At 38.5% G+C, this 18,615-nt stretch overlaps 1 protein-coding gene across 5 annotated transcripts in view; it reads left to right on the forward strand.

The window, feature by feature from the left end:
• The window catches only part of ttc7b (tetratricopeptide repeat domain 7B), a 64,017-nt gene that overhangs the window by 16,678 nt on the left and 28,724 nt on the right, over positions 1–18,615 (forward strand). For all 5 annotated transcript variants that reach the window (XM_079833488.1, XM_079833490.1, XM_079833487.1 and 2 more), the window contains exons 6-16: positions 3,383–3,461; positions 4,789–4,961; positions 7,251–7,314; positions 8,282–8,419; positions 9,865–9,948; positions 11,879–11,983; positions 12,132–12,249; positions 14,619–14,676; positions 14,777–14,849; positions 15,668–15,828; positions 18,433–18,549. In XM_079833488.1, coding sequence (XP_079689614.1) covers positions 3,383–3,461; positions 4,789–4,961; positions 7,251–7,314; positions 8,282–8,419; positions 9,865–9,948; positions 11,879–11,983; positions 12,132–12,249; positions 14,619–14,676; positions 14,777–14,849; positions 15,668–15,828; positions 18,433–18,549 — 1,170 coding nt within the window. The remainder of the gene's footprint in view (positions 1–3,382; positions 3,462–4,788; positions 4,962–7,250; positions 7,315–8,281; positions 8,420–9,864; positions 9,949–11,878; positions 11,984–12,131; positions 12,250–14,618; positions 14,677–14,776; positions 14,850–15,667; positions 15,829–18,432; positions 18,550–18,615) is intronic.

Raw genomic sequence — 18,615 nt, forward strand, 5'->3', positions numbered from 1 at the left:
ACTACAGAAGAGTCAAGTTTTAAATATAAAAAATATCAAAACTCTTTGGTCATTTTTGAGCGAGATGCTAACGGTCTAATCAGATTCAATGATCTATGCTAAGCTATGCTAAAAGTGCTACCGCCAGAGATCGGCTAAATGGATTCAAACACAGTAAAACTCTTGGGGAGTTGGAAAATTAGAAAGTGGAGTGTTTTTTTAAATCGTTCTGTATATTACTGTATATGTGCCTGCAACTCAACCTGTCACCGGTATATAAGTCTTACATGCTCGGTTAAAAAGAAAAAAAAAAGCGCTTTAAATTTTTTGATTTACGTTTATAATAATACTATTTGCATTTTTTTTTTTTTTTTCATTTTGTGCAATATATTTTTCCAAGTGTTTTTACATTTTAAAATATTATTTTTTGATCCGTGACTGCAGAGCATTTGGTGGAAATTTAACCCCATAGTAGATCCTCATTAATATTACACAATGCACCTTTAAGTCTAATCAAATGTAATGGAAATAAAATATATGAATAAATATTACAATATAATATTTACTACTGTTTATATGTTTGTGTGCGCTTTGTCAAGATTTTTTAGGGAAAAGAAATGTATAATCTTACAAAAGACTTCTAGTTAAAATAAATACTCTTTTCTCAAACTTTCTATTCATCAAAGAATCATAAAAAACATGCCATGGTTTCCATAAAGAAATTTAAACATTGATGATAATAATAAGAAATGCTTCCTGACCTCAAAAGCAGTATTAGAATGATTCCTGAAGTAATGATGCTGAAAATTCAGCTTTGACATCACAGGAATAAATTATATTTTAAAATGTATTCAAATAGAAAAAGTTTGTTAAATTACAGTAATACCTTTTTCTCCTCTCACAGTATTACTGTTTTTACTGTATTTCTGAACAAATAAATGCTGCCTTGGTGAGCATAGTCTTATTTCAAAAACATAAAAAAATCTTACTGAACCCCAGCTTTTGAATGGTAGTGTATCTATAAAATAGATTAAAAGTAAAAACTTTACTTAAATTACTTTACATTTACATATGAATTTGCCATGTGTACTGCATTGCATTCAAGGTGCACATTTTGTCGGTTCATGTATTTCCTGGGATTCAAACTGATGACCTCTGGGTTGCTAGCACCATGTTCTACGATTTGAGCTACAGGAATGCAGATTTTTTTTAAACATTTTCTCAACATTTGTTTATTTTTTTGCTCATGAATGTATCAAGCTGTTAGCTTAGCAACATGCTAACTTTATAGAAATCAATTGACCTATGGGTAAGCCCCGTCCCCTTTAGTTACTGTTGCTAACTCGGACAAACAAACGGAGATGCTATATCTTACAATGACATCTGTCCGTGTGAAAAACTTATCCCAAGATGTTTTTGGACACAGAATGTAGCCAGTCCGAATGATGGCCAAACTTTACTGTTGGTTTATCAAGTTGATTATGTCCTTTTTCACTCCAAAAAATCATCGTAAGAGCTGAACAAACAAAGCATAAGAAGTGCGCATTAACGTCTCATTCACAAACTCTCTCTCTCCGTTGCATTACCATTAACATACACAGCAAATTACACAAAAACACTCAAACAACTAACAGTAAGCAAACATATACACAGAGCTTATGACTTTTCGGGGGTGCAGTTAATAACTGGTAAACTTTGTATCTGGAAAACAACTCCGATAAACTGCGTGCAAGCTCTTCCTTTCACTACCCGTAGACTATAATAACCATCAGTAGGACAGATAATGTAGACTTTAAACATATCTAAACTTAAATTAATTTACATATAATCAGTTTAATATGGAGAGGCACTGAAATGTAGACCTTCGTGTTTTTGACCTACAGTGTTACATGACGTGAGAACAGTTAGTTATTTTGGTTTGTATGTTAGCAGGGACTTTAATCATAACTTAATGGGAGTATGACAAACAGAAAATCCTCTCAGGATCCATGGAATCATTTTGGCATTTTTGTAGCATAAACACCATCAAACCGATGTGAGCTTCGGATTTTCCAATGTTTCTCTATGGCGCTGACACCTAAAGATGTCCGAGTTCCGGTCCCAGCGCAACTGATACTCTACTGCTATTGGCTCATCTGCGTTCGAGGGGAGGGGCTTACCGAAAGGTCAATTGCGAGACGAGTCACAGTGGCAACAAGACAGCTTACAATTTTTTTGGGGCAAACCAAATCAAACAGAGAGAGGGAAATGAAAAGTCTAGAAGATAGTGCTTTGATGCCCAGGTGAACTAAACATGGAGGATCTCACAGGTGGATTCATCTCTGTCAGCAAAAATGTGATTTTGTTTACTCTTGAGAGACCTTCTGATTGCAGAGAGTAACATCTAGTCAGTGATCTTCCTGTTGTAAAAGGGGAAGGGAAGGCATGGGAAATCTGAAGGAGTAGGAGACCAGTTTATCCTATATCCTAATCTTTTGTTCTAACCAGAGGTACATCTTTCTTTTTGCAGCACTAGCGTGAAACGTGAGGTGGCCTTACACGTGTCAATTCGAGCTTGTGTTTATGAGAATGTCCATCATTATTTATTTGTGCAGTGAGTGTGTGGTTGGGGAGGGATCTACCATATGGATGCAGGTGGGGCATCTCTGTCAGTGCTTGTAATGCATCTGTGTGAAATATGACCGCTGCAGTGGTGCATTGTGGGTAATGTATCTGTTAGGCTCATAAATGATTGAAAGCAATGTCTTTAAACCTCATGCAACATGCAGTTCTTACAGGACAACAAGTGTTCAGTGCTCAGTCTGCTATAAAACACTGGTTTAAAGGTATTAAAATGATAGCTGTTTTTTTTTTATTCTGTGGCTGATAAAAAAATGTCTGAATGAATAAAAAACAATATGTTTAATATATTGAAACATATATACAACTAGGTTTAAAGTCAGATAAATAGTTGTGACTATTTTTGAACTAATTCTGTTTCTCTCTCTCTCTCTATCCTGCTCACTCATCACTATTTCGACACTTTTGTCTCCCTGTATTCACGTGCACCTCAGTTTGCACTGTCAGTTTGTGGGAATATTGCAGTCTGATGAGGATATTGTACAACGCAGGTTGTGCAGAGATCAAATGGGTGTTAATTGTGACTTGCACGGTATCCAGAACTACTGTTATCGATGTGCCCTACTGTCCCTGATATCTTCCTGACTGATTTAGTCTGACCGCTTGATGCTAGAGCTCATTAAATCATGGCAGAGGTCTGACTTGTCCTGAGGGTGTCTGTGCATGTGTTTGTGTATAAAGTTTGATGTCGCTGTGAAATTTGTTGATGCCAGCCGTCAGGTTTCTGCAGCTCTCTAGAGGTGATTTAATGGATCGCTTTTCTCTCTATTTCCCGGTGCTGCAGTAACCTGACCCGTGGTGTCGGCCGCTTCCGAGAGATTCTCCGAGCCGTTGAGACCAGAACCACTCAGAACCTGCGTATGGTGAGTAGTGTGCATTCATGGCTTTGTCTTGTTGTCTTGATCTAGAACAGTAGTTGTCAACCTTTTTTGACCCCGTGCAGATTTCTGTTACTTCTGCTGTAATGGCAAAAAGCTGCTTCTGTTCAAAATTTTCAATTTACAAACCACGAGTGTCAGTGTATTACAATAATTAAATTAAATAATCATCATAATCCATTCATCCATGGCTTTTTCAAACAAACGTCAACGTTTGTCTACATACTTTTCAATCTAAGTAAATAACATAATTATAATAATTATATTAAAATTATATTAATATGTTTATATGACCTTTCCATTTGATTGTCATTATGGGAGACATTTTTTAAATAACTTTTTATTCACAAATATGGCAGTTTCTCTACAGTTTCTACTAAATAAAGTATGTTCGAGTTTGGCATTATTAGAAGGAAAAAAAGTATATTCATTAAAGAAAATGAATCTAGAGTCTAGAAATTACCTAAAATGACTTCTTATATCCAGGTTTTCCAAGACTTTCAAGCCTGGTTCTTAAATAAAACTGATGGGTGTTGAGGCCACAAAACAATAAAGAAATTTTGTCCGTTTTCATCTTAATTTTTAGTTTTATTTTTTGTCTTATTTTAAATCAAGTTAAATTGTGTTTTCAGTTCGCCTTTTAGTGCTTAATACACCCGGTGACACAGTTCAGTAATTTTACGGGAGTGACAACCACATTCTACAACCATATTAAATGAAAAATGCAGTTAATGACAACCACATTTACAAAGATATAAAATCTTTGTAAATGTGGTTGTCATTAACTGCATTTTAACTGCATTAACTGCACTGTGGGGTTAATGACGTGTTTAAACAAGAAAGAAAATCACCGGGGAAGAGGCAGAACTTTCACTCATGCGTGTTGCCAGATCTTCCTAGGGGAAAAAAAGAGAGTGAGAACAAGCCTATAGTAAACCAAAATAAATCCAAATGCTTAATATTGAAAACAAGACCAAAATATAGCAACCCACACACTGCCTACTTTGTTAACTCCATAAACTAGATTGCTTTGAGTCAAGCTCAAACAACAAGCCCAGAAACGTTTATAATAAGTGGCTGGTCTGCGAAGATGCCATAGCGGATACCAAACATGCGGCACGGCAGAATGTTGCTGTTGTTTACCACGCTATCAATCATCACAATTTTGGGAATGGGTCGTGTTCTGTACACACACGGAATGATAATTTAGTGGATTCACTCATGTATTTAAATGCAGTTGTCACTCCTGAAACTTTATAGGTTGTATGTGGCTTCTACGTCATCTTGGATGTTTATGTGTGTTTGTGTTTAGACTATTGCCAGGCAGCTTGCAGAGATCCTGCTAAGGGGCATGTGTGAACAGAGTTACTGGAACCCACTGGAAGACCCCCCTCACCACTCCCCGCTGGACGATCCGCTCAGACACTCCCCACACACCAAGGACTACGCCCTCAGCCGCCGCCCACGCATCTACTCAGGAGAGAAGTAGGACATATCTCCAGCTCTCCTAGCCTGTGCTTCTCTCTTCCCATTTGTATAGTGGCATGTCTAAAGCCTGAAGTATAATTAAGTTGTGATTCAAACACTTATGCCTGGTTTCAAAGGCCCCAATAGTCTAGAAATCTAGATGCACCCTAGCGGCAGAACATTTATTTTGTCTAGCAACTCTCGGTAGACCTCAGAGCTGGAAAAACCAAACTCTGGTCAGGTCAATCACATCGTGTATAGAGTCGGTGGGCGGGCTAACATTTTTGGGGTTTTTTAACGGTTTTGGCCGCTACTCTGGAAGACTTGGAGTTAAGCTTTTCTTTGAGGAAAGAACAAAGAACGGCACTGAAGTCATTCGTAAGAAAGGAAGATGTAGTTTAATCTATCAACTAACGTTAGCTAGTTGACAACCGTTTATCCCGCCCCTCGGATTGAACCCTGTCAATGGTGATTTTCCAGACCAAACATCTTGATGTGGGTCTGGCTTGTCAGGCTAAGGCCCCAATATACTCGCAGCAAAATTATTTTTCGTTCTTTGCTTAGGGGTAAAACGAAGTTCGAAATACGTGAGCAACACTGCCCACCCTGCCGAGAGCAGCGTTTGAATATGAATATGTAAATACGTGCGGCTCGCTTTCCTCTCAATAACAAATTAAACGCATAACAAAATAAAAAAAACAGCAAGCACTTTTTTAATAAAGAATAAGAAAAGCGTCTGATTATAGCAACAATATGTTTGCACGAGCTCTGCAATTTGGCACTCTAGTAAAGTCACTTAACGTTTATTTATATAGCACTTAAAATAGTTTGCTTAAAATCGAGCAGATTTATCTCATTAAATATAACAAGGGTTTCATCAGAAGTACAACTTCCTTTTCATATGACCTTGACGGACTGAACAGGAGAAATGAAGCGGAAAAGATTTCCATGTGGAAGTCAAGTCAAGTCACCTTCATTTCTATAGCGCTTCTCACAACACAGATTGCTTCAAAGCAGCTTTTCAGTGAGAATAGGAAATTAATTTTGTTTTAGATGAAAACCTTAAGTAAGTTTTTGATTGATTAATTTCTGTGTTCTGGACCCCATCCTCACCGCAACAGCACCTAGCGGCCGGAGTATGTAACCATGAAATAGGTTTGAAATAGTTTTGAAGCTATACCACCACCATCCCCATGCAAACCCCAAAAAGAGTCTGTGAAAACGGCGACGGCATGTACGCAAGCATTACGTGTTTAGCCTATAGGCAAGCACGTTTGACTACGTATGTGTGCATGTGTTTTTATCTGTACATCTGAACAATGCTAGGAAGACCGTTCCAGAGTTTAGGTGCTAAATAGGAAAAGGATCGACCGCCTGCAGTTGATTTTGATATTCTAGGTATTATCAACTGGCCAGAATTTTGAGACCGCAATAGACGTGATGGAATATAATGCGTTAAGAGCTTGATTTCTTGAATTTTAATTGAATTAAATTGCATCAAGTCACAGAAATTCAGTTTGGCCAACTGAAAAATTTTGATGTGATCGGTCACTAGAAAATTTTCAATTGGAGACCTGAATTTTTTTTTACAGTGTAAGGTGGAGCCTCCGTGCACACCTGTCTATTACATAATCGCCATGGACCAATGGCAGTACAAAAGTGTTTACCAGCCGTAGCGAACTTTTGCCGGAACGTTCATTTTTGTTCAAAATTACGTCACATCAGTTCGTTCTTTGATTTTAAACTTGCACTGACAGATCTTAAAATATGTCTGCCATTGTTTTGTCTCAAGATGCACACCAGTAATGTGTTTTTCTAAGGCAAAAATACATTTAAGTAGTAAAGCTACTTAAATGTCCTAATTGAACTACGGCCTACTCTTGGCTTCATCGAAGCCCTGTCTAAAACCAGGCCTAAATGTACAGCGAATGCACCACCTTTCAGAGCTAAAGAGCTACATTTCTAAAACTGAAATAAAAATAAATAGAAATATTTAAGGAAAACACTTATAAAAATGACAAAATCAACATATCTAAAAGTTCAGCTAATATTGAAATGAAAAGCTAATTTAAATATACAAAAAAAACCTCTGGTTTTGTTGCAATTTGGCAACAATTTGTCACTGCTATTTCATATTCAGTGTGGACAAATCTATTAGATTTCTTGCTCTTGCATCTCGTTCCTGCTTTTATTTTTATGATGTAGCATAAAACATGTTTTTTAAAAGGGGGGAGAATTTATTGATCAGAATTCTGGTAGTTTGTTTCTTGTTACTGTATTCATGATGACCTTTCTCTCTCTGTCTAGTTTGTTTTGCCCACAGGAGAACACAGAGGAGGCCTTACTTCTGTTGTTAATCAGTGAGTCCATGGTGAGTAGCACTAAAACTCCTGTGACCCTTTCAACGGCTGTGGTTTGACCACCAGCACAGGCGCTAGAACAAGGAAATGAAGTTAGAAAAAAAAATTCTGTCGCTGCAGGTGTTTCGCCATGGAAGGCCCATTATAATAGCACTGAAAGCAGTGCTAGAGAATGCCTTTCGCTTTAACTCCGCAGAATTAAACCATTAGCTCTCTTGCTCATGTGGCATTTCTTTAATTTTCTTTAAACTGATGGTTCAACAGCTCAGGGAGTGACTGTTCCGAGTTTTTTTTTACTTGCACAATGTGATCAAACTGTTTTATTTTATAGCTTATTTCCTTATCCTGACTTTGCAGAAGTAAAGTAAATATTTCTGTCAAATATTATCAGTAGCATCTATTATTGATACTGTAGTTTTGGTATATGCTATACGTTCAAATGTTTGGGATCAGTTTTTTGAAAGAAAGAAATGAATACTTAATTGATTAAGGAAGCATTAAATTAATCAGTTACAGTAAATACATTTATAATGTTATTTGCTAATAAATATCCATTAAAAATCCTGAAATAATGTATAACGTCACTGTCATTTATATAGATCAGTACAACTGTTTACAACATTGATAATATCATATGTCAAGAAATGTTTCTTGATCAAATCACCAAATATGCATATTCAAATTATTTCTAAAGGATCATGTGACACTAAAGACTGGAGTAATGATGCTGACAATTCAGCTCTGCAATCAAAAGGATACAATTAAATTAAAAAAATTTGGAAAATAGGAAACAGTCATTTTAAATTGTAATATTTCATAATGTGACTTGTTTTACTGTATTTTTTATCAAATACATGCAGCCTTGGTGAGCATTAGAGACTTCTTTAGAAAAACATTTAAAAAAATCTTACCATCCCCGAACGTTTGAACGGTAGTGTGGTGTGTGAATGTGTATTTTAACTTCTGTATTTATCGTAGGCTAACAGAGACGCCGTGTTGAGTCGAATCCCTGAACACAATAATGACCGAATCATCAGCCTCCAGAGTGCCTCGCTGGTGTACGACCTGCTGACCATCGCGCTAGGCAGACGCGGACAGTATGAGATGCTCTCAGAGGTGAGATCCTGCCCACACTCATCGCTATGGGAACGTTCAGGAATACTCCCTCAGTGGGACGAGTTAAACCTCCTGGTGTGGTTAAGTGTGTGACTGCTCTAGAGGTTATGCACAACATTTATTTGAGTTTGTGAGCATATCATTTATAATTAAATAATTATATTGCTTTTATGAATTCAAAACTAATTGCTCTAGTACTATAGCAGCATGTCACAGTTTTGTTTAAATCTTTAAAGGCACAATATGTAAGATTTTTGGATTGAAATATCCCAAAACCACTAGAACAATGTTATATATTTTGTTGACTTGTGTACTTACATTATCCCAAATGTTTCCAAGAATGTTTAAATCCAGAAATAAATATATTGTGTGTTTTATGAAACAGGTGAGCAACTGTTTGGATACATTCATCGACAGAAAACGCATCATTGTTATATAGCTCAACACAGTTAGTCTTATTGTTTAAATCTTGTTTTCTTGTTTTACCATGCCTGATCTCGATCTAGCTTACTGCAGTGTGCAACAAGTGTCTTTTATAGTAGACAATAAGAAGCGGAAGCGGTCGCCAGTGGCATAATAAAAGCTCCGCTGCTCTCGAGCCGTGTGTCGCGCTTGTCTCTTTTTAGCAAACGCTCCAGCGGCCTCGTTCCGCTCCAACGGCTTTCAGCCCCACCCTGCTTCATACTACAGTAATGTTAATAAATTATTAATACATTAGCTCATCCATGAATATGATTTCTGCCCGAGTCCCGTCAGATTATTTTCCACCGTCTGTAGAGGTGAAGACAACAACAACTCCCATGATTCCACAAAATCAAGGCATCATCAAGCTAAGCCTTTGTTTTGAAAATTATTACGTATTGTGCCTTTAAGTAAATGGCATTATTTAATAACTTTCTTCTTGTTTTAATTTTTAAAACATACCTGACATACCTGAAATGTTTGTTTTCAAAAGCCTGGTCTATTTAGGACGGAACAGGCAGATGAAAAAAGTGTGTGTGTCTGTGTGTCTGTGTGATGTTTTCATTAGTGTACCTGGGCAGAATTTTCTCTTCCATCTCCATCTGTTGATCATGCTGTTGTTGCTAATGTTAGACTCGGCATAACTTTTGCTGTGTCTTTTATGTTCAAGGATTTTGCGGTTGTGCAATCACAGGCCCCAGGAGTCTGCCATATTTATTGTGTGTGCCCTCTGCAGTGTCGTGTGTGTGTGTAGCTGTTTGTTATATAGATCTAATTGTTCGATGAATTGCTCTCTGCTAAGCTGCTGGTGTGATTAACTGAAAAAGCCTCAGAGACATGCTGAAAGCCTGTGGCACTCTGGGTAATCTACAGTAGGAGACATGGCCTGGCTCTGTGTTTGACCTTTGTGTGTGTATCTGTTAGTGTCATAATTATTGTTCTCAACTCTTATCTGGGGTTACCTTAATGTGTCCTCTCCACAGTGTCTCGAAAGAGCCATGAAGTTTGCCTTTGAGGAGTTTCATCTCTGGTTCCAGCTCGCTCTCTCCCTGATGGCCGCTGGGAAGGTTAGTTTTCCTTTTTACAACTCCTATGTACCCCAATGGCCATTCAAAACCTGGAAATATCAGGCAATTGTGAAGCCCTATAAAAAATTATGAAAATTGATAATGAAGTAAATGAACGAACATTACTTTTATATAGATTTTAAATAAAATCTCATATAGGCCTATATATATTAAGGTTGTTACATTTTGTACATTTTTGAAAGAGGTCTTTTATTTTATCATGTCATAAAAACAGTAAAAAAAAACTTAATATTGCAAGAAACTATTTCTTATTGTTGAAAACAGTTGTTCTGCTTAAAGGTCCCGTTTTTCGTGTTTTTTTGAAGCTTTGATTGTGTTTACAGTGTGCAATATAACATGTGTTCATGTTTCGCGTGTAAAAAAACACAGTATTTTTCACACAATTTACTTATCTGTATACTGCTGTTTTCACTGTCCTCAAAACGGCTTGAAAGATTTCCCTGTTCTATGAAGTCCCTCCTTCAGAAATACGTAACGAGTTGTGATTGTGCCAGCGGTTCCCGTGTTGTGATTCGACAGCAGCATAGCGCACGCAGAGCGCACGTTACCGGAAAGGTCACGCCTCTCACCATAACGGGGATGCATGCGCTCAATGATCTCTAAGTACAGCGTCCCTGGGAAAGCCAAACAAAGGTGACTTGACTCCGGGATGTAAATAACAGCGTCTCGACGACATGGCAACAAACAAACTATACAAACGCAACCGAACGCAACACTTCCTATTCTCCACGCGGGAGCAACAAGACCACGCCCCCTTTTTCGCGTGTTCTTGTGGGCGGAGGTTAGTCGACAAACTGCTCTACTGACGTAATTAAAGCAGGAAATACCAGGATGTAGTCCTAACCAGCCGTTCGCTGTAGGCTTTGAAAGGGAACTTCTGTTAAATAAAATATCTCGCTTGGCATTGAACTTTGAGCTTTATAATTTTACAGGTATTATAAATGCTCTAACAGCAACATTACACACTAACTAAAGTTTGAAAAATGGGATCACGAAGAACAGGACCTTTAATATTTTTAATGAAACCATGATACATATTTTCAAGTTTCTTTGAATATTAGAAGATTCAAAAGAGCAGGATTTATTTAAAAAATATTTTTTGCAACATTATAATTGTCTTCACGGTCACTTTTGATTAAAAAAAAAAAAAGGGTGTCAATGCTGAATAAAAGTACTATTTTCTTTAAAACTCACCCCAAACTTAGGCTATGTTCAGACCGCAGGCAAATCAGATTTTTTCAGGCAGACTGTCTGCACTGTTAATTGCAAGTGATCATATAAGATTTGTGTGTCCAGATGTAACCAGCCAATCCGTATGGGTTGCTTTGGTAATGATGTAGGCATACCCACATATGTGACAAGGCTTTCAAAAAGGTTGCAGGAAAAATTGAGGTGCATCATCTCACTCTCCAAATAAGCACCCTGTCAAGTCGCAGTATTGAACTCCTCCGTCGCTGAGTTTTTCTTGTCCGGCGGAGGAGTTCTTCACCTCCACAGGATGCTTATTTGGAGAGATGGTATATATTGTGATGTTCCGGATGCAATCTTTGGACATAAAGTTTGAATACCTCCTACTTCCGGCATTTCTGATACCTTTCTTGATGTTATCGTTGTGTGTTCCATTAAGCGCGATGCAAAAGACTATTTAAAATCCGATTTGAGCAGCCAGAACGTCCAGACTGAGATGCATCTGTAAAAATGTGGCTTGAATAAGATTTTGAAAAAATCTGATTTCATATGTTGTTGTTTTTTGTTTTGCTGTCCAGACTTTAAAAAACTCATCTGGATAAAGTCTGCAAAAAAATCAGATTTTTGCTGGCAGGCTGAACATAGCCTTATATACTAATTATAAAATATATCTAATATTTCACTAGAAATTACTGCAATCTCTGTGTTTGTGTGTGTGTAGTCTGCTCGAGCAGTGAAGGTGCTGAAGGAGTGTATCAGATTGAAGCCGGATGATCCCACCATTCCTCTACTGGCTGTCAAGCTGTGTATTGGAAACCTGCACTGGGTAATGAAAGCGGAATCATGGGAAATATTCACAAGCTCAACCGGAGAGCTGACACTGACCTGTTTATGACTCTGCAAATCCATTACTGTAAGACCGTCCATGAACAGTGAGATGGTGATGACATGGGGTGTGTATTTGTGTGTTTTAGCTGGAAGAAGGTGAGCGCTTCGGTAAAATAGTGATTGATATGGGTGAGAAGGCGGCTGAATTCAGGGCCAAAGGCTATCTAGCTATTGGTCTCGTCTACAGTCTAAGAGCCACAGATGGTGAGCACACCTGCACTAGGACACACTGTATATACCATTTCTATATCTTTATAATAAGATATAAGTAATTTTTACTGTATCCTCTATAACACACTCTGTATATTTTCTATAATCCGTTTATAATACTTTATACCTTGTTTCTATCCTCTATAATACCTCTCTATAACACTATATTTTCTCCTCAATTCATTTATAATGCTTTATACTTGTTCTCTGCCATCTTGCACACTCTCTTCAATAGTCTGTATTTTTTTCACTGTACCTTTCTCTACCTTATATAATATACTCGGTACCTCTCTATAATCCCTATACACTGATCAGGCATAACATTATTACCATTCCTAATATTGTGTTGGTCCCCCTTTTGCTACCAAAACAGCCCTGACCCGTCGAGGCATGGACTCCACTAAGCCACCGAAGGTGTGCTGTGGTATCTGGCACCAAGATATTAGCAGCAGATCCTTTAAGTCCTGTAAATTGCGAGGTGGGGCGGATCAGACTTGTTTGTTCAGCACTCGATTGGCTCGAGATTGCTCGATTGGCTTGAGATCGGGAATTTGGAGGCCAAGTCAACACCTCAAACTCGTTGTTGTGCTCCTCAAACCATTCCTGAACCATTTTTGCTATGTGGCAGGGTGCATTATCCTGCTGAAAGAGGCCACAGCCACCAGGGAATACCGTTCCCATGAAAGGGTGTACATGGTCTGCAACAATGCTCAGGTAGGTGGTACGTGTCAAAGTAACATCCACATGGATGGCAGGACCCAAGGTTTCCCAGCAGAACATTGCCCAAAGCATCACACTGCCTTCACCGGCTTGTCTTCTTCCCATAGTGTATCCTGGTGCCATGTGTTCTCCAGGTAAGCGACGCCCAGCCATCCACATGATGTAAAAGAAAACGTGATTCATCAGACCAGGCCTTCTTCCATTGCTCCGTGGTCCAGTTCTGATGGACAAGGGTCAGCATTGGCACCCTGACTGGTCTGCAGTTATGCAGCCCCATACGTAACAAACTGCGATGCACTGTGTATTCTGACACCTTTCTATCAGGACCAGCATTAACTTCTTGAGCAATTTGAGCTACAGTAGCTCGTCTGTTTGACCGGACCACACGGCCCAGCCTTCGCTCCCCACATGCATCAATGAGCCTTGGCCACCCATGACACCAGTTCACCTCTGTTCCTTCCTTGGACCACTTTTGATAGATACTGACCACTGCAGACCGGGAACACCCCACAAGAGCTACAGTTTTGGAGATGCTCTGACCCAGTCGTCTAGCCTTCACAATTTGGTCCTTTTCAAACTCGCTCAAATCCTTACGCTTGCCTATTTTTCCTGCTTCTAACACATCAACTTTGAGGACAAAATGTTCACTTGTTGCCTAATATATCCCATCACTAACAGGTGCCGTGATGAAGTAATAATCAGTGTTATAATGTTATGCCTGAACGGTGTATAATATATTATACCCTTTCTGTCCGTTCTGTATATTCTGTATATATATATATGGATATATTCTATACTTCTACAGATATCTATAATCTTTCTTTACCCTTTACAATGCACTCTGTACCCTTATTTTAGTACTCATTACCCTTCATCTATTCTTTATAACAAAATGTATCTTCTTTAATCTTTCTAGAATATTCTCCAGCCTCTGAAATACGCTATTTTATCTGTATTACACATTTTACACTTTCTATATATAATCCTTTATAGTGGTCTATTTGGTTTCTATACATTTTATGACATACCAGTGGTTCTCATCCTTTTTTAATTGAAGGCCCCCCTTCATTGTCTAACACAGTATTCAACCCCCTTTCCCAAACACACATATTTTGGCTAAGGTATTTCCTCTGGTTTGTATTAACAGAAACTGGAAGTGTTAAAATATGTTAAAGAAGTTTGTGTCCCAGGCTTCCTGGTTGAGAACCACTGTTCTAAACCCTTTCTGCAATCGATTTGTACTTTCCCCTTTCTCTGTTCTTATATAACACACTCTTTAAGCACTCTGTACCTTTAATGCCTTTTGTAATGCTTTGTAGGCTTTCTCTACGTTCTATAACATGCTCTATAGCCTTTCTATAATCCATTTATACTTTCTAACCTCTTTCTTTTCTTATATAACACACTCTGTCTGTACCTCTCTGTAATGACAATTACATAATTTATAACGCTCTCAACCTTTTCTCTTTATAATCACTCCATAATGCTCTATACATTATCTCTTCCCTCTATTACACACTCTATAATCCCTTGATACTATTTCTCTAACATTTAAGGTATCTGAAACCTGAAGATTTCTCTTTGTTTCTTGCTTTATCTTGTCCTTACCATCTTCTCACATCTCTGTGGTCTCTATTTTACAGCATCTCTTCGAGGAATGCAGGAAGAGTATCAGAAAAAAGCGCTCAGTGCTTTCCAGAGGTGATTTTCAGACTCACTCTCTCTTTCTTTCTCTCTCTCTCTCGCTCTCCCTCTCCCTCTCGCTCTCTCACACTGATGAAATACTCTGTTTCTCTCTCAGGGCACAGAGTCTGTCCCCCACTGATCATCTGGCTGTTTTCTACCTGGCACTGCAGCTGGCTGTATCTCGACAGGTAGGAAAATCAACATCTGCTCCTTACACACAGGTAGTGAGAATTAAAACATCTCAACATTCAGATGATGGAACTCTGGTCAGACTGGTTGTTGTGACGATACATTTCTCCTCCAGTTTGCATTATGTTGCCTATGAGTATTTGCATACGGCTAAATCAAGCCACACATAGGGCTGGGCAATATGGCCAAAAATACGATGATATTTATCACAATATTCATTTCAATACCATTAATGAGGAAGGACATGCACTACACATGTTTGTAAGACCTCAGGAAAGAATGTACCACCGAATAAACTACCTTTTTTAGTTTAGGGCTTAATTAAAACTATTTTTTATTTTCCCCAAAATTTTGACATTTTGAATTCTATGTTTTATGAATTAGTACAAATGTATTATCAAAAATTGTGACTAAAGAAATTAATTCATAAAAGTCGCATAAATAACAATTTAGTAAATCTTTTAATTTGCAATTAATTTACACCAACAAAAATTATATGTTATATGTTATGTTATACTGTATGAATAAAAACATGGATCTTGGTATGATATTTGTTAATATATAATAATAATATTAATGAATGTATGCTAAATTACTCAAAAGTTAATCAAAATTATGGTTTTAATTTTTTCAATAAATATCAGTATTGATTTATCTCCCAACCCTAGCCACATCTCACTTGAGTTCTTGGCAAAGGAAGATTGTCCTCATTTCCCTCTCAGTCTATCTCGCTCTGTTATTTTTTCCTTCTCATTTCTCGCTCACCCTGTTTAAACAATCATCTTATAAAAGCATCTCTTGTGTGTGTGTACGTCAGATTCCAGAAGCTCTCGGTTATGTACGCCAGGCGTTACAGCTGCAGGGCGATGATGTTCATTCACTGCACCTGCTGGCCTTGCTGCTGTCAGCTCAGAAACACTACCACGATGCTCTCAACATCATCGAGATGGCCCTCAGCGAATACCCTGAGAACTTCATGTGAGTCCAACACACTCAGTCACTGTCACGCTTTATCTAACCTCTCCAGCTTATAGTTGGATGTAGCCTTGTTTTTGGACTGTGCTGAGTTGCTACAGATGTCAGCAGCCAATCAGAGAAAGGGAAGGAGTCTATTCTTGGATCAGAGAACCAATCAGATGATTCCATGCTTTTTTGCACAGCATTTGTAAAGCCTTACACGCACGCACACACACACATGCACACAGAGCAGCAGGCAGTGTTTAGACATTTAGAGGCATGCCACAATGGCCACTCTAATGAGAATGTTTGTGTTCGCTGTAGCAGCTGAGATAGATGGGTACATATCTGCTGCTGGCATCTTCAATTAGACGAGTTAGAAGTGTGTGTGTGTGCTGGATGTTTGGAGCACTGGGCAGTCCCAACGCAAATTCCCTTCACATTCGATTTGATCAGAGTCTCCTCCATCTCTGTGTTTATGTGTGTGTGTTGTCGTCCTCCTGGCTGTGCGCTTCAGCCACTTACATAATAGGGAAAAAAATACAACAGCTTTCTTTTTCCTCCAATCCTGTAGCCCTCTTTTTCACCCTGCGCGTGCGTGTGTGCGTGCGTGCGTGCGTGTGTGTGTGTGTGTGTGTGTGTGTGTGTCCGTGCATTTTGCTTCATTGCCTTGAATGGAAATGCACCAGAACATCCAGCCCTCCTTATTCCACACACACGGACACATACGACAAGATTAATTCAGTGCTTGTGTGGGCGTCCTAGCGGTGTAGCGTGCAAATACAGCAGAGATGAAAGAGGGGCTGATGAGAGTGTGCCTTCAGCGCTTTGAATTGGCTGAACTCAGATCAGCATGGCCTTCAGAGACCGCAGCGCATGTATAAAGCTCAAACTGATCTCGGTTCAGACTGCAACGACAACGAGCTGTTGAAGAGCAGCCTCAATATATCTGCTTCACACACACACACACACACACACACACACACACCAGCTGGATCTCCTCACAAGCTGCCATATCTGATTATGGAAATGCCCATCTGCACTCTCCATGGTGGGATGTTCACTCAGTGCGAGCAGATCTACTATCCGCACAAATGTGTGTGAAATACAGGTGTTACCAGGGGATTCTGTACACTCATTAGCAGAGATTTGCAACACGAGATAGGATACAATAAACCCCATACACACATACAATATACTGTACAACACAGCACTAAATATAACACACATACATCATTTGCATTATTGGATATATATTGATTTATATTGAATTTAATTGTGTATTTCTCCTATTTTTATGTTTAGATTATCTTTGCTGTCATCTTATGCTTCCAACTGTTTTCTAATGTAATGTGTTTCATTCCTGTAATGGCAAAGCTGAATTTTCAGCAGCCATTACTCCAGTCTTCAGTGTCACATGATCTCTCTGTGATAAATAGAAACTTCAAAAGAACAGCATTTTTTTCATAGAAATAATTTCTAAAATATAACAATTCTTACCTACCCTTAATGAATTTATGTATTTAATGCAATTTTAAAATCGGCTATTTATGGATTAACAAATCTGAATTGATTTTTTTATACACAACATACGAATGATATACAGCACAACACTCAATATAACACAAATACAAGGGATGCACCGAATCCAGATTTTTGGGGTTCGGCCGAAAATCGAATCCACTGGTTAAGATTCTGCCGAATCCGAATACCGAATCCTACTCCCATCCTCAGTCCATTATCACAGTAAACACATTATGAAGTAAACAACGTCCACAGCAGTGTATTTTTTATTTAATTTAATTTTAATTAAGAATAGGCAACATTATGCCAGGATGACTGTCCTTCCTTTGCCGTACCTGAAGTTGCTGCATTTTGGCAGATTCCTTCATGCACAACTCGTATTATTTCCGATGTTTCATACGCAAATGTAAAGTGGCTATTGTTTAGGGTCCTTGCCACCACGAGACAAATCGCCATTGCAAATTGAACATGTAGCTCGACTTGAATCGCCTTCTTTTGACTGAAAGTACTGCCAAACAACACGTTTTCTGTTCACGAGTTCCATTTTCACTTTCTCACAGCCCACTGCATTCAAACGGTCCACCTAGTAAACACGTTCCCTTAATCAACGGCGGGTCATTACGTTGACCAGCGTAGCGTGCGTAGTGCAATCCTAGGGTTCGGTTCAGTGGGAAAAAATTTTTAAGGTTCTGCAGAAACCGAACCCCGTCAAAAAGCCCAATATTCGTCCGAATCCTGGATTTGGTGCATCCCTAACAAATACATAACACAATATGCAACACAATACTTCATACATTCACAATATACAAAACAACACACAATATACCACAAAAACGCAACGTACAGTTGAACACCGTATTCATTTTTCCTTGTTTCTTAGTTCACTATTGTATCTTTTTTTTTTTTTTTTTAAGTTATCCCAGCTGAAAAGGCAGAATCATTTTGACCCTGATTAAAGTTTTGCATTTAATAGGGCTTTCAGAGGAGATTTACACTGATTCATCTTTATCTGTGTTCAACAAACTCAGCTCTTCTCTGTTTATCTTCACTCTCCTTCCATCTGAAAGTGTTTAATAAACTTTTTTTTATTTGTCTCTGTAGTCTTTTATTCACAAAAGTGAAGTTGGAGACGTTGTGTCGAGGCCCAGAAGAGGCGTTACTCTCCTGCAAACGCATGCTGCAGATTTGGAAATCATGTTACAACCTCACCAACCCCAGGTAAACACACACACTATCTCTCTCTTTCTCTCTCCAGCTGTTGACACATGGATGCTAGAAGCTCAA

Source organism: Gobio gobio (genome assembly GCF_949357685.1).
Source record: "Gobio gobio genome assembly, chromosome: 13".
Classification (NCBI taxonomy): domain Eukaryota; kingdom Metazoa; phylum Chordata; class Actinopteri; order Cypriniformes; family Gobionidae; genus Gobio; species Gobio gobio.